Source organism: Sorghum bicolor, chromosome 5 (assembly GCF_000003195.3).
Source record: "Sorghum bicolor cultivar BTx623 chromosome 5, Sorghum_bicolor_NCBIv3, whole genome shotgun sequence".
Taxonomy (NCBI): Eukaryota; Viridiplantae; Streptophyta; class Magnoliopsida; order Poales; family Poaceae; genus Sorghum; species Sorghum bicolor.
In genome coordinates this window covers 70,925,456-70,949,728 of record NC_012874.2, presented here as the reverse complement: position 1 = coordinate 70,949,728, position 24,273 = coordinate 70,925,456, and the positions used below count along the sequence as shown (strand labels likewise).

The following is a 24,273-nucleotide window of genomic DNA, read 5'->3' as shown; positions in this document are numbered from 1 at the left end:
CTTGGAGTTACTCTAATTGCCAAATAAAATATAAATATTACAGTATCTATAGCAGCTCGGAGGGGAGCATGCCCAAAGCACCGGTGACCATGTCCATGCTCACGAGCTTTATTGGTCAATCAATCATTCTCCGTGTCACTTTTTATTTTGTTCAATGCAACAACGTATCAAACTGAAACAAGGAACAGAAGAAATTTCAAGTAAAAGAAAGATTAAGTTTTATGAGTCTGTTCCAGCTGCTCCCCTCAAAGCTGTTGCAGCTGCTCCCGCTAGCATGTCGTTTTTTTTCCTTCAGCGCAACATCAACAACAAACCAAACTGAAACAAGGAAAAAAAAAGCCAAGCTGAACAGATCAGAAAACAAGTCCAGTTGTTTATAGTTCGACCCAAAAAAAAACCTGTAATTCATATTAGTCTATTTAATTAAACTATCCAACTGAACACGCTTCAGTGGCTTCACTCACCGAGGTTTAGAGCCCGTCGAGGAGACCATGGGCGACAGTGGGGATGCCCCCGGAATGGCCAGCGTGAGCCAAACAATGGGAAGCTGAGCGAGCAGGAAGTCTGACGACTCACACTTCTTTTTAGGTAAACTGGAGGGGTTTGCATCCTCCGATGTGCCTTCGTCCATCCTTCATCGTGGGGAGATCTGAAGGTCCTCTCCCACGTTCCTTGTGACCTCTGCCTCTGGCTTAGCTCCTGCACTCACCCAACACCATACAAGACGCGTTACTGTTAGGCCTTGTTCAGTTTGCAAAAAATTTTGGCTTCGGGTACTGTAGCATTTTCGTTTGTTTGTGGCAAATATTGTCTAATCATAGACTAACTAGGGTCAAAAGATTCTTCTCGCGATTTACAGGTAAACTGTGTAATTAGTTTTTATTTTTATCCATATTTAATGCTTCATGCATTTGTCGTAAGATTCGATGTGACGAAGAATCTTGAAAATTTTTTGTAGTTTTTGGGAACTAAACAAGGCCAGTTTCTCCAGAACCTCCGCACCATAATGCTCGAAGGATCTCGGGCCAGAGGTTCAAGTCAGGGTGGATCCTCCGAAGCGACCAGGCAGGGGAAGGCGGTACTGAGTTCCCAACAGTCTCAGCAGCTAATTATCTATCTGGCGGGGAAGAGGAGAATGAGATAACCGACGAGGAGATCTCGGCGGCAGCCTCCCTATATATGCGACAAACAAGAGGCCGATGAGGCCAACGAGGAGGTGGTCTCTGCACTACGCAGCCTCGGTGTCTGAAACACAAGTGGAGGAGCCGATACACTCTAGTTTTATTTATTAGTAATCCATCAGTGAAGTGACCATCCAGAGCATCCTGGAGAAATTCGCATCGGCTTGTGAGTTCAGTGTTTCATTTTACTTATTAACTCAGGTGTGTTAAGTCCTGGTGTGGGGCTACAACATATACAGAGTTCGTAACAACTCTATTTCGAGTCGAGTAATAAAGTACGTAGACATATGCATCTGCGTGCCTTACTGCCTTTCAAAACCCCTGTATTAACGGGAAGATTTGCATTCAAGTGGTTTCTGTCTGTGTTCACTATCAAAATCTTAAGATGCAGAACTTCGAATTAATAATTATCCATTTTCGACACCTGTGAGATATTTGCTGCCATGGGATCGTGTTTCTTCTTTTTTCTGGTTTCCAGGATGGGCACAGTTTTGCTACTGGAGTTCTCTCCTTAGGGAGGCTAGCTAGCCTGATTTCCTGAAAGAGTGAAAGAAGCGAGCTTTACAATCCTCAATGCCAATTTTAACATTATTAAATATGAGTTCATTCCTTGCCTTCCAGATAGTCTACAACATTAAGATGATTGAACCAGTTCGAGCCCATCCTCTGCGTCCTGCGCGAGGCGCTGCCGAACAAGTCCGCATGTTCGATATGCACGGGTACAGGAACACTAAGGGCCGAGGCTACTTCATCTTGAAATTCACAGTGGTGGGAATGAAGCAAGGGGGAGGAGTGCTGTTTTGGTTCTCCTCACATTTTTTTTTTTTTTGATAATGGATATAAAATCCGGCTTCTACATCCGGGATGTACACAGCCCAACATTACAGAGTTTAAAAGGAGATAAACAAGGAGAGCCAAAGCTCTAAACAAGGACCGGGGTGCTAGTTTAAACAATATAAATGTTTCCATCCTTTATTGGATATCTCTAAAGCAATTACTTCTAATTTCTTGCTTATCTTCGAGAGCACGTCCTTGGCTGTCTCATCATGCTGCAGCTGAGCCCAAAAGCGTAACCAGTACGCTCCCCTGAAAATTACCTGCATAATAGAGTTAGTTTTCATTTTATTAAAAACATAATCATTGCGGTATCTCCAGATAGCCCAAAGCAAAGCAGCCACCCCCACCCAAATTAGATCTCTAATCTCTTTATTTTGATTATGATTAGATAGCCAAGTACCAAACATGTGGCTGATAGATCTAGGTTGGGACAAACTAGTAGCAAAGAAGATAAGCCTCCAGATCATTTTGGTAAAGGGGCAGTCAAGGAATAAATGTTGAATAGTTTCATTCCCGTTACAGCAAATGCACTTCTGACACCCTTTCCAATTTTTCCTAGCAAGGTTGTCTTTGGTTAGGACGACACCCCTTTGCAGGAACCAGAGAAAAATTTTAATTTCTAGAGGTACCTTTATCTTCCAGATATTCCTATGCCGAAAGGGTGTATGTGTATCTATAATATTTAGATATAAGGAACGGACAGAGAATAACCCTGATCTGGTTAAACTCCATCTGAAATGATCTGGACCATCGACCAATTCGATATGGGAAATCTTTGCCACTAGACTTAGCCATTCTGTAAGTTTATTATCCACCAGGGCCCTTCAGGGTGTCAACACCACCACATATTCAGCGCACTGCTGGCACCACCGCCTGTGTTCAACGGCCTCTAGGGCGCTGCTGGCATGTTCACGCGCGCCGTGGAGACTATCCAGTGGGAGATTGTCGAGGAGAAGACCACAGTCGGGTGCATTGGCGGGGGTATCGCGAGGGCAAGAGGCGAGCTTCTTCGCACCGGACGCCAAGCAGCCGTCTTGCTAGTACCTCGGCATCTCCCCACTGACCATCGTCTGGATCACCAACCGTGTCGCACTGGCCAACAACACTACCGCGTCACTGCTACCGGCCAACGGCATAGCTTCTAGCACCCGATGGATTATGTGCGAAAAAGAGGCCTGTCTCCAAAAGTGCCAAAATTTTCACAGGTAGACTTCCAAAAATAGCTCGCCTCACGAAGAAAAGGCTGCGCCCTAGAGGCCTAGACAAGGCCCGTTAAGTGCGACCTAGTATAAAGACATAAACTAGGGTTTCCCATTCCAGCTGTTGAGCCACCTCGCTCCCTCCGTCTCTCTTGCCACCGAGCGAGCAGAGCGGGCAATGGGGAGCTGCGCCTCCCTCCAGACTAACTGTTGACGGTCCTTAAGTATCAAATTTAATTATCAAATAAACAAAGAAAAGGATCCAAATAAAATCAACATCTAGACTTAGGGTTTTATCTGACAGAATTCCACGAGTTTTGGTATTTGTCTATTTCTGCAGGGGGTTATCAGGAAATACGGAAGAAATGCCCACATATCGGGATTACATAGAGATATTAACGTGCCGCGCAATTATCTTACATCTAGAAGACTCCAGAAGCCACGGGAAGCACGCGGAGACCAAACAGGGCCAGAGGCAGGGCGCCCGCCCTCCTGCCCTGGGCGCCCGCCCTGACTTGGAGCCCAATCAGGACTCTTTCTCTCGGGAGATCTCCACCGACCTAAAGGATCAAGAATAACCGTTCAATCAATGTCGGTTTGATCCGACGGCCCAGGTTCACTTGAGGGGACTATATAACCAGACCCCCTGGCCCCTGGAGGAGGCAGCCCTTGATCATTATTCATTATTCATATACAGAGCAAAAGCTAGGGTTTAGAGATAAGAGCTCTCCTCTCTTCTCTAAACTAGAGTAGATCTAGATAGTAGCGAGATGGAGAGCGAAGGAGGATTAGAGGAGAGGCCAGCCTGTCGGTTCTTCCTCCGGTTGTACTTCGTCATGATCAAGCTCTAATCAAGCTTGCTCATGGGATGACTCTGGTAATCTACTTCTAATTCATTATGCACTTACTAATTATGTACGTTCTGGTTCACAACTCTTTTGAGTACTTTAATCTATAGGACGCTATAGGTTAGAGTTGTAGTATAGGTGTAAGCGAGGTGCTTAGATCTAGATTACTTGTGGATATCCCCTGTTTAGCTAGATCGTGTGGTAGGCCGCGTAGGTGACAGTTACGTTGGTCCTCTGTTGTCCACCTCTCGTTAGCAGGATGGGTAGGGTTTATCGGCCTAAGGATAAGCATCCTTTGTGGTGTACTCTTATCACGTGGTTCGTCCCAGACATAGACATACCCCTTTGAAGTAGAGAAACCATAGTTATCCTCTCTATTCTGCTACCATCGCCCATATACTAGAATTGCTCTACTCTCTATAACCATATTATCACTCATTATTATCTTACCTTTAATATTGTTCTTATTCAATTCTACCATATTTCCTATTCACACCTATCTATCTATCTTGGTTAAGTTAGAGCGTAGTTGGTTCTCCCGTTTCCCTGTGGATACGATAAAACCTTTAACCGGGTAAAAGCTTCAACCGTATCCGTGCGCTTGCGGATTATCTGTGTGCGTATAAATACCATAGTACACTCTAGTGCCATGCTTGGGATGACAACCTAGTATTCAAGTGGCGTTAGCAAGTGTCAACACTAACCAAGCGAGCGGCACGGGACATGCTTCCCTCTCTATCGAACAGTGTGGCAGCCTCATTCTCCTCTGGCGTGGCCGCGCGGTCACATCCTCCTCCTCTGACGCTCCGGTGTGGCGTGTGTGGCCCTCCTCCTCCGATACGGCTGCATGGCCCCCTTCCCCTCCTCCGACGAGGCCATGCGCCCCCTCCTCTAGCAGTGGTACCCCTCCCCCCCTCTCACCCTCAATGGCCTTAGATCCAACGACGCAGTTACCGGCACCGACGGCGTGTGGAGCTCGATCCCCACCTTCAACGTGGCGGTAGATCTAGCTCCGGCACGGCAGATCCCGTGGTGATCCGACAGCGAATCCTGGTTCTGCTTGCACTAAAATAAGTCTGTAGAGGTTAGGGATTCAGTGGCAAAACCCTTGAAGTTTGCTAAGATATTATCACGGAAGTTTTCCCAAGAGTACACGATGCTTGGCTTGAGCATTGAATACCAAGCCAATGCATCTCCTTCGGCAGCGATAATGAAGGATTTGGCCAAAGCTGAGTCATTTCCGCCTGCTGAGGCTACTGCTGCTTCAAAACTCATTAGAAATTGATGCAGGTCTATCTTGCCATTGAACTTGGGAAGTGTAATTGGCTTATAGGAAGCTGGCTAAGGCGACGCTTGTATGCCTTCTGCCAACGGGGACTTGAGGTCTATGATTCTTGGATTGGTGTTGTTTAAATCTGCTGGATGTCCACTGCTGAGGGTAGCAGAAGGTTGTAGCGAGGGCTGCATGCTCTGTATTTCCGCCTGTAAGACTGCAAGTTGTTGCCTGATCTCTGCTGCTTGAGTTGAGGCTTGAGCTGCTCGACGGTGGGCCACGAAAGCTACTACAACTCTATCTCTTTCCTGCTGCATGCTTTGAAGCTGGGCCTAAAGTTGCTAAAGCTCTTGAGCTGCCACAGATTGTGGCTGTGGTTGTTCTTCTACTGGCGGAGGTTGGTCTTGTAATGTTTGATCATCCTTCGCTTCATCATTTGGTGTTGAAGCATACGTGCTACGAGTGTTACGCCTTGGTCTTCCCCTTGGTGCGGAGCCTGCTAATGCTCTTGCGGAGGCACTTCTCTTTCCTGCCATCGTGGGTTTTTGCTGGCCATCACACGGTGGGCGCTAATGTTGGGTCACCAGGTTCCCGATAGAGAGTGGAGACGAAGGGCAAGCTTGTTGTGGCATAGCCCCTAAGGTTCAGAGGCTTCGCTCGAGGGCGAGGGCTTTCAACTCGCAAAGATTCGGGTATCGAGATATGTTTCGCACGTTTGTTGAAAACAACAGTTAGGGTTTCAGGTCACCCAAAAATCCTCTCTCCCTCCTCGGAGCTGAGCTCTCCTTTTATAGCGTACGGTTACAGTATGTTTACAGTACATAAATGCCCCTGCGACAGCCATGGCATAAGCAGGAATATTCTACTCCCCTACATATACTCTCGGGAGCACTTAGGTCTTTTACTTCTACAGCCTCTTTGGCTAATGGGTCCCTGCCAATTCTAACATCTCGGCCTATTAAGAGGTCTGACTTACAATCCAAGTGTAGTCTTCGTAGGGCGTCGGTCTTCGTAGAGGCTTTTCTCATGCCGTCCATGGAGCGAAGGTCTACATCAGCTGTCTCACTGGTGTCGACATCACTCCTCCCGCAAAGGCTCCTTTGCCTTGGTGTGAAGGCCGCTGTCGGCTGTTTCGCCGCCATCCATGACGCAGAGGCTTCTTTGCGAAGACTCTATCGGTTGTTTCTCCGATGTTGCCGTCATCCTCGATGTGAAGGCTTCTTCACGGCCATCCTTGGCGCGAAGACTCCTGTCGGTTGTTTCGCCACCTTCGATGTCGTCGTTATCCTCGACCCGAAGGCTTCTTCGTGGCCATCCTTGGCGCGAAGACTCCTATCGGCTGTTTCGCCACCTCCTCTTCGTGCTTCGTGGTGCAAAGGCTCCTTCGCCGCCATCCTTGACGCGAAGACTCCCTCAGTGCGAAGACTTCGCCTGCACTTAACACAAGAGAAGTGCTCTAAGGGTTAATCTTGCCGATAGGTCCTTCGATTGCAGGGTAGTTTTTCCAACAGAGCACACCTTATATTATGTGACATAAACAAAAAATGGTTACACCTTATATATTGAGACCGAGGGAATATTTGTTAAAGTAAACAACGAGCATTACTATAAGCAATTGAGCAATAGGAACAAAACTAATAAGTTCCAAATAACTGTAAATATATCACAAATAGAGATAAAACATTTTGTATAAAAAATGTAGTAGGTTCATATTTTTTTTGTAAAACAAATTAGGTTTGAACCTTCAGATATTAAACTAGAACTTTACTGACAGTAGGAAGTAGACAACTTAGAAACATGTGAGAGGACCAAATCTATCTTGTTTCAACAGCCAGATGGCGTCTGGTACCCAGTTTAGTAGTTCATATATATATAGAATTGTATAGTTCACATATCAAACTTACAATGTCTTTCTAAATATGCAGAATTGTACAATACAACAAAGTATAACAGACACATTATCGCACCCATCTCTACAGAAAATAAAAATATACAGTACAACTCCTTGAAAAGCCATATAGCTAGCCCTATAAATTAGCGAATATGATCTGACCAAGCATGCTTGCAGGATGGCTTTCTTCGTCATGGTATCTGCTTGCATTTATCCAGTAGTTTGGCTGCTTTGGTTAATTCATTCACGACCTCTTTCATTGTCGGTCTCTCGTCGACATCATACTTAAGACATTGGATTGCCAGAGCACCAATCTTGTCAAGGCACTCTATGCAATATTGACATTGAACACCATCATGAGATAAAATGTTTCTGTCATACATCTCCCTTCCGTTACCCTTCTGCTTAAAAAACTTGTCAAAAACAATGGGGAGGCTATTGATTTTATCTTGCCCGTAGTCGACGGTCTTCCGGGTGATCAACTCAAGAAGAACAATTGAAAAGCTATAGACATCACTCTTGGCCACAAAACGATTTGTCTTCATATACACTGGGTCCATATATCTTGTATCAGCGGGTACGGCCCTGGCATACTTACCGACTGACAAAAGCTTGGACGATCCAAAGTCGGAGACTTTGGGCATGAGATTGTCATCCAGAAGGATGTTGGCAGATTTGACATCACCGTGGATGCGGTCCTGGTCACCGTGTGAGTGCATATGATCAAGAGCTTCTGCAGAGCCAATGGCAATGTTGAGTCGAGTCCACAGTGGGAGCACCTTATCTGTGCCGACATGAAGCAGGTTGAAGAGGCTCCCATTACCAATATACTCGTAGACCAGGACAGGAATGTTTGTCTCTAAGCAGCACCCAACCAGGCGAACCAAATTTCGGTGTCTGATTTGGAACTGGAAGGTGATCTCACGCACAAAATCGTCACCTTGCTGAACGGGACCTACTAGACCTCCTTTGTTGTGGTCGACATGAGAGCGTTTAACTGCAACTCGCTGCTTGTCGTGGGTTGTTCCCAAGAAGACGGTGCCGAAAGCACCTTTTCCGATGGGGGTACTGTAGTTGTTAGTTATTTTCTTCAGCTGGGCTTCTTCGAATATGACAATGCCAGCTGCTTCCTTCAGTATTTTACCCCCGTTGTTGTCGAAGCATGCTTTCTTCATTCGCCGCTTCCTATCCTTGTATATGGACCACAGCAGGAGTGCCAGAAAAGAGCTTGCGACAAGTGTTGCTGCAACCACAGCGTGCATCCACACATTCAATGGCCATATATAGTTCTATGCGACGTTATAGGTTCCTACTGCCATATATTAATTACAGTTTGCATGCTAATGCATGCCATGCATCTATGATTTTCGTGTGTAAATTGCACAATAAGGCAACACCCTTTTACAATTTTGTTAGTATATATACAAAACTTTTCATGCCTGTTTCGCAAACAAGAAAAATCTACTACAGTTTCCGACTGTGAACCTTACAGTATTTTTAGAAGGAATTTGTTAGATTACAGACAGTTTTTACACCTTGTGGAAAAGAATATGTATGATATACCACTCTCCCTCCGTCCCAAAACAAATGAATTATTTCTATGATTGACTATATCACAGAATCGAAAAGTAAGACCAAATTTGATATGGACATATATATTTATGGCATAAAATTTAGATACATGCTGGAATATAAATTCATCATAGTTTCTATAAAATTGGTCAAACATAAGATATAGTACGACTTCGGATGACCTCTAGAAGTTAATTTATTGTGGGATGGAGGTGTACTTAGAAAATTCAATCATGGTAGTATGAGCGATTTGTCTGCTCACCTAATATTGCAGCAGCAGGGGCCGGAAATATGGGATGACAATCCTTTCCTGTCCGACCAAATTTGCATGGACAGTTGTAGCTACCATCTGTGTCAATGCATTTGCTTCCACTTGGACAAGAATTCAACTCTGGCTTTTGGCATTCATTGATATCTGCATATATATATAATCAGTGAATATGCATTATGCATGACTAGATTTGCATGTAGAATAGAAGTTTTTTGTAGTATTTGCTACAGAATTGTTCAAATAAGAACATTAAGTTTTCAAATAAGAACCTCTTGAGTAGCAGTTTGCTTTGGAATTGTAATAATGTACTCTCTCGGTTCGAGAATGATAAGTATACTTAGTATAGAGAAAAGTCAATTTTGGGGACCTTAATAAAAAAAATTAGTCAGACGATCATCATATGTAAAATTGTTACAAGCTAGCTAGGTCACTGCTACTTACTAGTGCATCCTCCACGAGCTTCACCGTCAACGTAGGGGTTACCCTCGTAGCCTTTGGTACAGTTGCAGAAGTAGCCAGGGCCGTTGGTTGAGTTGACGCACTCGCTGTGGTTGCTCACACAGGCGTACCCTGGCTTGCTTGCTGCCTGAGCGCAGGTGATGGAGCTGCCATTATTGTCGCGGACGCGGATGGCCCAGTCGAGGCGGAGCGGCATGCTCCAGTCCACCTGCAGCGGCGGCGCCGTGGTCTGGGTCGGGGTCTGGTTACTCGTCGCCGGCGCGTGTGCCGTCAGGTCGGATGCCTTGAAGCTGTAGTTGCCCTTCTCCACGACGAAGGCATAGTCGCAGGGGCAGAACTCCTGCTGGGCGTGCGACCAGTCGCCGGTGCCACCGTACATGGTCATGGAGGTGTCCGTGAGCCCCGGCGGGATGTCGACGCGGCAGCAGCCGAGGCCCGCGCAGGCACCGTCCTGCGGGTCGTCAGGGTCGTTGGTCACAGACACGCAGCCGGCGTAGAACTTGTAGTTGAATCGGCTAGCGCCGCGCAGGTTCTTGCCGCCCTTGACATAGATCAAGGTGTTGCAGCCGAGCACGTAGAGCTCGTTGGAGACGTTGGAGATGCGGTACACGCCGGCGTCGTTGAAGTTGACGTTGCCGGTGTAGAACCCTGTTCTATTGCCGGCGGAGTCGAAGCACTGCCATGCCACCGGCAGGAGCACGCGGACCTCAGGCGGCGCCACGGTCAGGTTCAGCACTGGGATCGTCTGGTTGGTCCCCGCTAGCACCGGAATTTCACCGCCGGTGGCGGCGCTGCCGTTGTTCATGCAGCGGATCTCGAAGCCTTGGCGGAAGCAGGCGTCGTCGCCCATGCCGAACGGGTAGGGTATGTCAACGCCTCCGCAGCTCCGCTGGCAGCCTGCCATCGCGGACACGCTACTGCTGTTATCCGCGGTGGCAGACGCCGCCGTCGCTGCAACGAGCAGCAGCAGCAGCAGCAGCGATGGCGACATATGTTATTACCGGAGGCGAGCCTGCGTCGCCAATGGCGAAGGTGTGACTGCTGGCTTTGCACTGCAAGGTACGTACTCAATTTGTTCTGTTCGTGTATCACCGGAGGCGATCGAGCCCCTGCTAGTGTTTATGTAGAAGAACCAGCAGGTGTGTGTGTCACAGGGATCGGAGCAAGAAGAAGCCCACTGGAATGTTCACCGCGCGCCATGCACACAGGACCTACTATACGCTGTGTGGCGTCCTTTTGTGACTGATTCAGTGCAAACGTTACGTAGTAGGTCCTGTTTGGTAAAACGCTTGCATGGTATGGATGATGTTGAGTAGTCCATGGACCGTTAAAGATCAATTATTCATCTGTCACTTTAATTCAAAAGGGTTAGGGCACGCAGTTAACCTTAGTTCTGAAAACATTTTTGTTTTCGGAACTATAGCATTTTCGTGTTTATTTGACAAACATTGTTCAATCATAGAGTAATTAGGCTTAAAAGATTCATCTTGCGATTTACAGGTATACTGTGCAATTAGTTTTTATTTTCGTCTCTATTTAGTGTCTCATACATGTACCGTAAAATTCGATGTGACGGAGAATCTTAAAAAGTTTTAAATTTTTGGAGTGACTCGCATGTCTTGTATCAGGAGCAACTTGGATGTGACACGTCTGAATCAGCTGGTAGCAGCCAATAACTCTGGGGTACTGGGCTTTTTATTCATAGACTGACCAAACCTATCAATTCTGCACCAGCACATGCGCACAGATAACAGGAGCGCGACGTATGTAGACGACCTGCGTTCTGCGTGGTCAGCCTGTTTGGCTTGCTTGGTGACCGCTTGCAATGGGCATCCTAGGCCTTGTTTAGTTCCGAAAACTGAAAAGTTTTCAGAACTGTAGCACTTTTGTTTGTTTGTGGTAAATATTGTCCAATAATAGACTAACTAGAGTCAAAAGATTCGTCTCGTGATTTACAGTCAAACTACGTGATTAGTTTTTGTTTTCGTCTATATTTAATGTTTCATACATGTGCCGCAAGATTCGATGTGACAGGAAATCTTGAAAACTTTTTGGATTTCGGGGTGAACTAAACAAGGCCCTATTATAAATGTTATCCATTCATTGATTGGCATACAGTCTATCCTATCATCATCCTCTCTTATTGGCATCCATTAATTGAAGCTTCCCGTAATTGATGCAGAGGCCTGCGGCGTCGTCTCGCCATGTCACTGCCATGATAGTGACTGCATATCTACCAGTGCCGACGACTTACTCAGCTGCCCCAAGGGTCAAGGTCTACTGGGACCACGGCGCCATCACCACTGATGCCTCCGTGCCTCCATTATTGTCCTCCGCAGCAGCAACAATGCTTCCCCTGAATATGATGGAGTGCCTCCGTTTGGTTAGCTTTTTTTTAAGGCTAGACCCAATTATAGACATAAATGCTCACATATAGCATGAACACACATTTACTCCTAAAAACACACATGTACACTCTATCTCTATGAGTACCTCCGGAGAACCGAGTTGGATCAGCAAATCTCCAGATTGTTAAAGTCACGTGTCTTGCTTCTGAATGTTTGGACACATGCATATAGAGTACTAAATATAGACAATTTATGAAACTAAAAACACAGCTAGAGATTATTTTGCTAGTCGAATCTTTTGAGCCTAATTAGTCCATGATTGGACACTAAAAGCAACTCCAACGGAGTTGGCAAAAATAGATGGCTAAACTCATGATTTAGCTCACCTTTAAAGTAGAAACTCGAGCAAAAAAACACAAAACTCCAACAGCCTTTCCAATAGGATGAAGTGAATGGCTAGAAACATAAACATGCCGAAACATAAAGATGGATAGAGACTGCTCAATCTGACGGAAAAAATTCAGACATAGACAAGATTGATTTTGAGAATCACTCCACTAAACTCCATCCAAACAAGCGCTTTAATCCACAAAACTTGATCAAAAGATGGGGATTAATATTTAGCTTCTCATCTAGGGGAGCCACAACGAGCACGACGCCCAAATCTCCTGGTGATTACTCCTTTCCCCCAATCTCTTCACCTTCCGATTCTCTCCAACTCGCCACGAAGGTCTTGCCGTTCCGATCTACGCCAAACATGGCTAAGCTCTCATGGACCGCAAGAGACATGGAGATTGATGGGCGGCCCAAGATAGGAGAGAGATCCTACCCGTTTTTTTGTGGGAGGAAGAATGGCCACCATAGATGGCACTAACGGTGGCGGCGAAACCCTAGGTCCCCTCCTTCTCTTTTCTTCCTTCGTCTGACCAAACAAAGGAGGGCGGCTGGTGGAGCAAAAAGGCCACAGGGTTGAGGGAATGAAAAAAATGGCAGCAGGGGAGTCCAATCTGAGACAAGGAAAAGGGGTGGGGGTCACGGTACAGTAGCTGCACTACAGTATTTTTTATTTTTTTAAAAAAATTGTTTTGTCTGGTGTTACAGTCTACGCCCCTAAAGAGAATTCATCCTCGAATTCCTTGTGTCTACGATAGAAAATAATGGGATGGTGTGGGATATAAACCCCTATACCCTTATGACTCAATATGAGCCGCACCATCGGAGGTGGCCCGGTCCATAATACGAAGACATGCGGCACACGACGTTGGTCGGTGTGCACTGTAAGACTACAAGAAGATATTGTACCAAATCTGATACTTTACTTGTAAATCTATCCTTTCACAATATATAAGGAGGGGCAGGGGTCCCCTAGAGGACAAGTCAGAGATCACATTATATCTCATATCAATACAATCAGACGCAGGACGTAGGTATTACGCCCTCACGACGGCCGAACCTAGATAAAATTATTGTCCGTGTCTTGCGTCACCATCTAGTTTGTAGCTTGCGCACCTGTCTGTTGATATTCTAGTACCTTGGGCATACCCCTAGGTAGACTGCCGACCATCTTTCGTCGACAGTGGCGCGCTAGGTAGGGGATGTGCGTACAGCTTCCCATGCGAGCCAGATGGTCATCATGTCCGACTCCGCGGTCATGGCAAGCGGTCTCACGTTCACCGTCGGCCAGATCACCTAGACCACCGGCTTCAACGGCTTCACCGCCACGACCCTCGAGGAGGTGCAGATCCAATCTGCGCCGATCACTTCTTCGCCGACGTCAGCTGCGGCTCCAACCATGCTGGCCACCGCTTCGACCACTCCAGCAACGTCTCCGAACGCACCGACAACACGTTGCCGCTTCCCTACTACAAAGGGAGACTGATCGGCGACACCGATCTACTTGGGCTATCGACCAAGTTGCTTGGCCTACTTGCTCTGACCACCTGTCATATCGCAATAATGATTGCTGCGAAGAACGGCGCTACGACAACCGCGACAACTATTATGACAACATGTCGGAAAGCTCGAGGGCCAAACAATTTTGTCGTCACCGAATAGACGTTCGTCCAAAGATAAGTGCACTTCAAATATTTTATTTATTTTTGGCATAATATTTTTTACATTATTATCCTTCAAAATAATTTTTTGGTTAGCCGACTAGTTTTTTTTCTCCTACACGTGTTTTCCAGAGCCGGCACTGTCTCCGACTCCTCCCTACACGTGCACGAGATCCGCTCTCTGCGGCTGGCAATCCTACGCGTGCCTAGGTTCCACACCTCATGCTCCAGATTGTTGGCCAAACCAGAGCAGCTCTGGGATGAATTAACTACTCGTGTTAACTTTAAATATAACATAAAACCTAAAATCTTACTCTAGTGCTGATTTTTTTTCTAGAGTTTATTTATACATCATATAGTATCTATTCTCTATATTTATTTTTCAGAACTTTGGCCCAGTCAACAATGTACGCTCGGGGACTCGTCGACCATTCCCTACGCCGTGCTCAAGGACTGCTCCGACCACCGAGCATGTTTACGTTCCCAACCACGCTCAGAGATTTGTCGACTAGTCTCTATGTTGTGCTCGAAGACTGTGCCGACCACCGAGCACGTTTTTGTTCCCAACCACACTCAAGGTCTTGTTGACCAGTCTCTACGCTGTGATCAGGGACTGTGCTGACCACCGAGCACGTTTACGTTTCCAACCACGCTCGAGGACTTGTCGACTAGTCACTACGCTGTACTCGGGGCTTGCTTCATCCACTCTCCGACCACAGCTTAGGGACTGCTCTTCTCAGTTACATATGAATTGCACTCATACAACTGAGGGGCGATTTTAATTTTTAAGACCTTGCTACAAGGCTAATACTTCGCCTTTCAGCAAGCTCGAGGACTACATCAGTACAATGCACCTAACGGTGCATCTCAGCATCAGAATTTCTACGTGGACTTTTCTTTTTAGACCCTGGTACCACGTGTCTACGTCACCTACTACTAGGATCGGGGACTAAGTAGGCATATTTCACCCTACGGTGAATATGCTTGCTTTCTCAACGTCTAAACTTAACATAAAAGTAAAGTGGGCATACTTCATCAGGAAAGAAATCTTTTTTCTCAAGAGCACCATGCATTATTCGGACAACCTGCTTCTGTGGTGTCAATGGTGGTCGACTGTCTTCCGAACTACTGTCGCATCTATTCGAGCGACTTTCCCTGCTGGTCGAGACCTCAAGCCTCACTGGTCGAAGAAGCTCAAGACTACGTGTCGCATCACAATACATGGAGCTCAGGGACTAGCTGTGGGGGTATAAACCCCTATACCCTCATGGCTCAATATGGGCCGCACCATTGGAGGTGGCCCAGCCCATAAAATGAAGACGTGCGGCACACGACGCTAGTCGGTGTGCACCGCAAGGCTACAAGAAGATATTGTACCAAATAGGATACTTTACTTGTAACTCTGTCCCTTCATGATATATAAGGAGGGGCAGGGGTCCTCTAGAGGACAAGTCAGAGATCACATTACATCTCATATCAATACAATCAGACACAGGACGTAGGTATTACGCCCTCACGGCGGCTGAACCTGGATAAAATTTTTGTCTGTGTCTTGCGTCACATCTAGTTCGTAGATTGCGCACCTATCTGCTGATAATCTACTACCATGGGTATACCCCTAGGTAAACTGCCGACCATCTTTCGTCGACAGATGGTAAACTACATATAACCACGTAATTCTCAACGTTATCGAAAAGTTCAGGATACTCTACATCTGCTCCTCAAGCTCCCAAGTCGCTTCATGCTCAGACTGATTCGTCTATAGAACTCTCAAATATTTGATAATTCTTCTTCTTAGAACATGCTCCGAAGATTCTAAGATACGCACTGGGTGACACTTCGTAGTCAAGTTCTGCTCCACATGAATCAGCTCTAAGTCGATCTTATGCTGGGGATCTCACAAATACTTTTTTAACATAGAAACATGGAAGACATTATGAACTCCCTTCATAGACTCTCGTAACTGTAAGCGGTAAGCCAAGCTACTGACCTGGGCTATAATATCAAAAGGCCCAATGTACCTTGGGCTAAGCTTCCCAGTAGTACCAAACTGCACAATGCCCTTTCCTTGTTTAGTTCCAAAAAATTTTGCAAAATCGACACTGTAGCACTTTCGTTTGTATTTGACAAATATTGTCCAATCATGGACTAACTAGGCTTAAAAGATTCGTCTCGTCAATTCCGACCAAACTGTGGAATTAGTTTTTATTTTCGTCTATATTTTATACTCCATGCATGTATCTAAAGATTCGATGTGATGGAGAATCTGAAAAATTTTATAAAATTTTTTGGGAACTAAACAAGGCCCAGGCGATACTCAGAGAAGAACCTGATCACCCACAATGTACAGTGTTTTTTATTTTATTTTTTAAAAAAATGGTTTTCTCTGGGTTTACATTTCCATAGCAACGAGTATACACACTAACAGAAGAGTATGTACATTACACATGAATTTTTGAACCAAAATCAACCAAACTCATTTATACTCAGTAGTTGTACAAACAAAATCGATCAGAAAAAACAAATCTAGCAGCTGCCATTCCTGGCATTTGTACGCACACATCCACATCTGTGCCACTCGTAAGCAACATCGCATTTGTTGGGAATGATTTTCACAACAAAATGCCATAAGAAATAGAGAGACGAAACATTGGAATTCATGAAGAAAATAGATTGGAGTCAAATCGTGTCACACTCATACTCATGAGAACTCACGAGCCTGTTGCCATGGCCATCGAGCGGTCACTGTGGGTGGAAGGGAGCAGCAACAGGTGCCCTCACTGAGACGATGTTGCCGTGTTGCACACCGTACGTGTGGAGTCGCAGCAAGGTACGGCACCATGGGGAGTCGCAGCCGTCGATCTGGATTTACAATCAGTGGCCTCGCTGCCGATGCAAACGGAGCCGTCGACGGGGTAGGAGACACCAGTGCTTCCGTCGCCGTGGAGGTGGATGGCGGAGCCATGACAAGTACTGTTCTGTCGCATGACAAGATAAAATCTTTAAAAAATCATAAGTCTTTGATACAATATCGGATGAATACAAAAATTATATGAAAATTGTAGCCCTCGATGAGATCTTTGTAGTTTTTAGTTTTTTCATTTGAGGATGTTAATATACTAAAAATAATAATATAAAATTTCAGGAGTATAATAACCGTGTACTAGTGCTTATCGTATTAGAACAATATTATTTTTTATGTATGTTATCAAATGAAGATACTTCTTGCATAAAAGTTATAGCTTTCAATAATATCTATAACTTTGTAGGTTTGAGCTTTTTCATTTAAGAAAACTAGATGAATTTCCCGCGCGTTGCTGCTGGATTTTCTTAAATATAAATCATTATATGCATAGCATTATATATGATATTTAGTCCATTATGTATGTATACATATGAATTTGACTTACATGTATTTTATTGTATTATATCTAGTAAAAATTGCTAAGCTAATAGAATAAAAACTAATATTTTTTGCATTATAGAAGAACTAATTGGTCTATTATGTATGTATATATATGAATTTGACTTGCATGTATTTTATTGTATTAGATCTAGTAAAAAATTTGCTAAGCTAATAGAAAAAAAAACTAATATTTGGTTACATTATAGAGGAATTAATTGGTGATGAAACAAATAGTGTATGTACATGACTTGTATGTTAATAGATTAAAGATTTAAAGTATTTCACATGATATAGATGACATGGTCATTTTTTGTAATTAATATGGGATGACATGGACTTAGTGGGGAATGATGTGGACACATTGCATGGAGAGACAGAATATTTAGTGGGTCACTTAGTGGAGAATGATATAGACACCTTGCATGAAGAGAGAATTCATCTAGTGGGGTTTAGCTTTATAAGAGTTATAGATTAAGATCTTCAGAAAATAATATAAAAATTAGAAGTTAAGATGCTCTGAAATTTTATATTATTGTTTTGTCTGTACCACTTGGCATTTCGCCAGCATGGTCCAGCAGAAGCAACCGTCGTCCCACGCGCTTGGCCTACTCCAACGTGGCAGTTCGCCTCCCTCGCAGCAGGGATCAGGATATACCTGCTGCTCCTTGCTGTTTTTTGTTCTACTTCCACAATTACTAGCTTGTCGATCTTATCTGATCTCTGATGTCATTGGTACTTCCACAATTATTTGTTCAGCTATCTCTTGTCTATTGCAAATAGCAGTATAAGTTTAGAATTTTAAAAACTCGCCAAAAGTCAAGTTTACAATATTGACCGAACTGAATTACTGTAGTAGCAATGTAGCAGCGATTGGATGCAGGGAGACGCCACAACTGTGCCGCAAGAGCCGCGAAGCTAATTAAACAGAGCATATGCAGCCAGGGGCATGCATCATCCACGCTACTCTTCCACCAATAAGAGACATAACATCATTGGACAAATAACGGACCAAGTTGCATTTAATAGATGAAGAAAGGTGGCGAGAAGTATAAACAAGAGACATGACACAGAGACAACAGGACGAGGGAAACAACAAGAAAAAAACAAGAATTACATAATTGGAAGGATAATGGATCGGAAGCAAATTTGAATGGAATAAAAATAAAACACCGATTAACATAAGTGGTAACGAATATGGCTCATGTTTCACAAAGCTTGCCCTGCTAGCTCCTCTGTGTGTACACCAACAAAGCGTGTGGCTGCTTCTTGTAGACGAGCGCAGGCAATGGATCTTTTCAACCATGTCCCAATACTATGTGTGTAGCCGTTTTTCTCATGCACAACAAAACAATTGGAGAATATACTCAGACCCAGGAGCTGCCACGATAAAAAAAACAAGTCATGAGTGGCCTAATTAACTGCAGTAGAAAATATGCATGCATGCATTATTCAGTAGAAGAAGAAAGGAGGAGTACGTACGTACATGCATTCTCAGGTAGTAGGCACACGTTGAATCCTTTTTTTTTCTATTGATGTCCGTTTCTCTAGTAGAAATATTGTAAGGTAGGGTGGTTGGGGTGGGCATCCGCTTCTTCGCTCAGCTTCTCTTTCACTTTCATTCCCAACTCCTGCTGGATCGTTACGTGTCTAGGATAAAGACGGACACCCACACTACGAAGGGACGGGAGGTGGTGCAAGGCCAGGCCATCGGTACTGATGAATTCACCTTCCAAGAAATCATACAGGGTGATCTCGAAATGAAATTCTTCAAGCCTGGGCATAGCTCCTGGTGGGAACATAGACGGCACTGTTTGAAAACCATAGAATCTGCACACTCTTGCACATGGGAAGGCATCAGGGCCAACCGCGAACCTTCCCAGCACTTGTAAGTTGTCACTAGCCAAACCCAAACGCATTTTTAGAACACGAAGAGCCTGCAACATCCCGAGGACTTGGATGTCCTCCCTTCGCATTTGAGCCACTGTTATGTACAGGGATGATAGGAGAGGAAGCGATCCCGGATTAATCCATGTGGGCAACCGACTAGTTATAATAATACGAAGAAAGGACAGGTTGCCTAGGGACTCCACCGAGCCTTCAAGATTCATCACCATGCTGCCTGAGAGTAGTTTTAGATGTCGGATTTTCTGCAGTTTGCCTAGGGACTCCACTAAAGCTTTGCAAATGCCCTCGTGACATCCTGCTTCCCTGTCCATTACAGGCGGCCCGATACTGAGGATCCTCAGTTGCGTCAAATGGCCTAGCTCTTCTGCAATCTGCGCAGAATCAACAATTGCATACCGTAGCACTTCTAAGGATGTTAGATTCCTCAATCCATTTGGCAGACAGATACTCCAATCAAGAGCGAGACACATCAGTCTTCTTAGCCCGACAATACTTGATGGCAATTCTTTATTTATAAAAGTTCCACATAGGTCCAATGTCTGCAAAAGTTGTAGCTTCCCAGTCTCTGATGGGAGCTCACCAGCATACTCAGTATTTCTTAGAACTAGATACCTTAGGTGAAATAAGTTCCCAACAAAACTCAAACTTGGAATGTCTTTAAGACTGCAATCTTCTAGGTCCAATACACGAAGGAGATGATAACATGGAAAGGATGGCATAGAATTGATTATATCACCACTGAAGATAGCAAGTGACCTTAGTTTTGGCAGCTCCATTGTAGGCCAAGTAGTATTTTGGAGAGATAGCCTGTGAACCTTGCTTCCCCCAGAATATGTTTCTTGCTTGGTGTCACCTAATATGGTGGTAACAAAACATTCTTCCCTTGACAAGGAACAAATGAGATCAAGCACCATGTCATGCACACGGCAAGCAGTAGGCATACCTTCATCATCTGTATCTACTGGTTGGATCAGGCTTGTATTTATAAGCTCATAGAAGTAACTCTCACTGAGCTCAAATAAACTTTTGCCCCCTTCTCCAGGTGGAACAAAATCTTCAGCTATCCACCTCCATATCAGCCGATCTCTCCCAATCTCATAGTCTTCAGGAAATATACTTAAGTATAATAAGCAGGTCTTCAGATGAGCTGGTAGATCATAATAGCTAAGAGATAATATCTTTCTCATAGTTTCCATATCAGCACTGCTTCCAAGTCCGGAACCAATAGAGTCACAAAACTCATACCACTCTTTCATATTTCCCAACTTATTTGCCAACAAACTTGATGTAGTAATGATAGCTAATGGCACACCTCCACATTTCTTAATTATTTCTTCAGATATTCCCACAAAATTTTTAGGACATTTTTGTTCAGAGCCAAATATTCTCCCATAGAATAATTCTTTAGAACTGTCAAAGGGAAGAGGTTCCATGCTATAAGAACAACCAGCTTCCATGGCAACATTATGCTTCCGGGTAGTTATGACTATTTTGCTTCCCAAGTTATTGTCATACAAAGCATATCTTATTATGTTCCATGATGATACATCCCATATGTCATCTATAACAATGAAGTACCTATATAGGCATGGAAACGATTCAGTCATGTACATATATGAAAAAAAAATACTAAGCCATTCAAGCTGACAAAAAACAGCTATATAGAGGAAAAACATTCGACAAATACAATCTGAGGACTAAACAATATGAACAGAAAGTATTGCAAACTATAGTATTTAGTTTTGTAGTAGATTCAGTCTGCAGATTACATATTTCTCAAATGACTGTTCAATTTGCAAATCTTAATTCAAAGGCTCTTAGTAAGAATATAACTACCTCTTATTAATGAGGAATTCCCGAAGTTCATCGATGAGCTGCCTTTCATCCAATATAGCCAAGTTGAACTCGGTCATATAACGCCACTTGTCAAGACCTATGAGAATGTCTTTCAAGACTTTGTTCAAGTCTGGATTTTGGCCAACAGGAACAAAAGCTTTGAAAGGCACATCGTCTGTAAGGTTCTCATAAACAGCTTTAGCAAGAGTAGTCTTGCCTAACCCTCCAAACCCAACAATAGAGACTATCTTCGTCTCCAAGTCTTCCCCTTCTGATATCAGCATTTTTGCAACCTTATCCCTCGGCTCTCCTATGCCAACCAACTGTGACACTTTTGTGTAGAGAGCCGAAAGCCGTGGATCAATACTTGTTGTGGCACCATGCTTGGCAACAAGGTCATCGACCTTGTACCTGTTATGCCGCTGTGTCATCTCCTGAAGTTGCTTCCTGATGTCTTCAATAGCGCATGAAATTTCACGGCGAGCCTTGCCCTTGCTGAACAGGTCTCCCATCTTTTTCATGGCTCGTTTCAGCCTGCTCAGATCAGCCTTCTCATGGCCGTCGACATGCACAAGAAAGGAGTCAAGTATATCTTCAATATCATAGGAAGCCTCCCTAACCTCGCGTGCCCAGATCTTGACCTGCTCGTCGAGCTGGTCCCATGGCACTGCTGCCACCTTGCGGAGGGCGGCGTGCATGCACTCGAGCTCTCGGGAGAGGGACTGCACTTTCATCTTGACGCCCTTCTGCAGCTTGTACTCCTCCTTGAGCAGCTCCAGCATCTTGGAGGGAAGCACACCCAACGCACCCATCACCAGGTCCATACTCACAGTCACAGCCTCTGAAAATGAGTCAATCAATCTGCTAGTAAATATTCTTGGTTGCAGGTGGTATATATGGTGGTGCTGCGGGAATGCAAGTGCAGCATAAATGAATCTGAAATAAGGAAAACAAATTTCAAGATGGAGAGAGAAAGATTTGAGGTCATCAAATGTTTACAGCTTGAAAACAAAGACTTATGAACCTCAAATTCTCTAAAAAGCTAGATATATAAATTGTTTCTGTTTTTGAGCTGAAAGGAAAATCGAAGCAAGTATATATTTTCCAAATAAAAAATGTTTCAACTCACCAAGGACACTGTAGAAGCAGCTGCAGGGGCCAAAGACGCAGAGGACACAATCAGCTAGCGTGTTAAGAAGTAAGGCAGGCGATTCACAAAGTGCCAGGGGATAAGTGGAGGTGTTGTGGGAATGCAATACAAGTGCTCGCTGTGTGTTCGGGTTGCCCCTCTAGACTTTGTTTTATGTTCCCTCCGTAAGTGCAGCACAAATCAAACTGAAACAAAGGAAAGAAATTTCAGGTTGGAGCGAGTCATTCTGAAAGATTTGAGGTCCTCAAATGTTTATAGCTCAACAATCAACCTCAATTTTTTTTCAGAAAGGTAGGTAAATTGTTTCAATTTGAGCTCAAAGAAAAATCTAGGCCAGTATATATTTTGGAAATGAAAAATTCTTCAACTCACCATCACCAAGGAGGGAGACCGTAGGAGCAGCTGCGGAGGAGGGGCGGCCAAAAACACAGAGGACGACCACCGTGTTAGGTAGTAATAAGGCAGACGATTCACATAGTGCCAGGATAAGAGCGACCTAGAGAGTAAATATCCAGCTAGACTACCATAAATTTCCATTTGTTTGTACATGAGAATAGGGACCTGTATAATAATGTGAAAGGTAGGAGAGTAGTCAGGCAAAGAAGAGAGACAATGCAGAACTCATATATTTTAAATCGGCAGCAACATTGATATACTATCCTGCCGGCCACTACCATCCCTCCGCCCCATGCAGTAAAAGCCTCCATAGAATAGTAAAATGCTCCGCTTCTCGGGAGCAATAGTCCAGCTGCGTCTTGCAACGCACATTTGGTATTTCAGTATTTCACACTCAATTTTATGTTAACATATTTTTTTTTGCAACCGAAATTTTCTGCCTAGTGTTACGTATAATTGACAAACTATCTTGTGTTCGCCATCACGACTGCGCAAGGGCAGGAAAGAAACAAAATCCACCATAACCGCGCTTCTGTTAAGAAATGCACATTACATGAAAGAATTAATAAAATGGGTAAAAGCTCATCAGCAGCACACAAACTACAGCAATCCGAATCACGAACCATGGCCTAGTTTAGTTTTAGAGTGTAAAGTTTTGGGGTATCATCATATCGGGTGACATAGGGGTATCGTATAGGATGTTTAGATACAAGTAAAAAAAATAAATTACAGAGCCCGTTAGTAAACCGTGAGGCGAATTTATTAAGCCTAATTAATCCGTTATTAGCATATATATCACTATAGCACTTTATTATCAAATCATGGAATAAGTTAAAGATTCGTCTCGCATAGTATAATCTGTGTAATTATTTTCTAATCTATATTTAGTACTCCATACATATGTCCAAATATTTGATGGGATAAAGTGTAAACTTTTTGAAAAAGAACTAAATAAAGCCAGAGCCTTATTTAGTTCCATGGTTTAAAGTTTTAGGGTGTTACATTGGATGTTACATAGGGTGTCCATGAGGTGTTTGGATACTAATAAAAAACAAATTATAAAATCCATCAGTAAACACGAGACGAATTTATAAAGCCTAATTAATCAGTCTTTAGCACTTATGCTACTGTGGTACTTTATTTCAAATATGGACTAATTAGGTTAAAAGATTCATCTCGCAAAGTAGTCACAATTTATGTAATTAGTTATTTTTTTAGTCTATAGTTAATATTATATGTATATGTCTAAATATTAGATGGAGTAGGGTGTAAATTTTTAGGGAGAAACTAAACAAGGCGAGTGAAACTTTGCAGGCCTTATGAACAACGCCCTTGTTCAGACCTCCTCGTGACTCCATTGCTGCAATGGTTCATCGATGAGATAATAATATACTGCTAGTGGGGGTTGGGGAATCAATGTCATGTGCACGCATGCTGCTCTACCGCTAATAACGGATCTCTGCTGGGTGGGATGTAATATTTTTTTTTTTTGAATCAAGGGTGGGATGTAATATTATTTCACACACGGAAGCCAATGTCATGTACACTCAGGCCACTTTAGCGCTAATATCGGATCTCTGTCTTCTGGGATGTAATTTAATCCCATTGTAGATATCACAGATTCCATCCAGACCAATGACCACACTG

General features: G+C 44.0%; 2 protein-coding genes across 5 annotated transcripts; both read right to left on the bottom strand.

Moving 5' to 3' along the window:
• Positions 7,154 to 10,769, bottom strand: LOC8076337 (wall-associated receptor kinase 2). Its single transcript, XM_021462202.1, has 3 exons — positions 9,514 to 10,769; positions 9,064 to 9,216; positions 7,154 to 8,472 (listed from the first exon to the last, which is right to left on the bottom strand). Exons 1-3 carry the CDS (start codon positions 10,520 to 10,522, stop codon positions 7,421 to 7,423), a joined length of 2,214 nt encoding a protein of 737 aa, XP_021317877.1. The 5' UTR covers positions 10,523 to 10,769; the 3' UTR covers positions 7,154 to 7,420.
• On the bottom strand, positions 18,332 to 22,831 carry LOC8086012 (disease resistance protein RPP13). 4 transcript variants are annotated; one of them, XM_021460948.1, is made up of 5 exons: positions 22,603 to 22,831; positions 22,210 to 22,415; positions 21,081 to 22,016; positions 18,823 to 20,822; positions 18,332 to 18,716 (listed from the first exon to the last, which is right to left on the bottom strand). In XM_021460948.1, exons 3-4 carry the CDS (start codon positions 21,902 to 21,904, stop codon positions 18,884 to 18,886), a joined length of 2,763 nt encoding a protein of 920 aa, XP_021316623.1. In that variant the 5' UTR covers positions 21,905 to 22,016; positions 22,210 to 22,415; positions 22,603 to 22,831; the 3' UTR covers positions 18,332 to 18,716; positions 18,823 to 18,883. The 4 variants fall into 4 exon arrangements, with proteins under 4 accessions (XP_021316623.1, XP_021316622.1, XP_021316621.1 ...); XM_021460947.1 differs by having other exon boundaries at positions 18,819 to 20,822; positions 21,081 to 21,921; XM_021460946.1 differs by having other exon boundaries at positions 21,081 to 21,921; positions 22,603 to 22,830.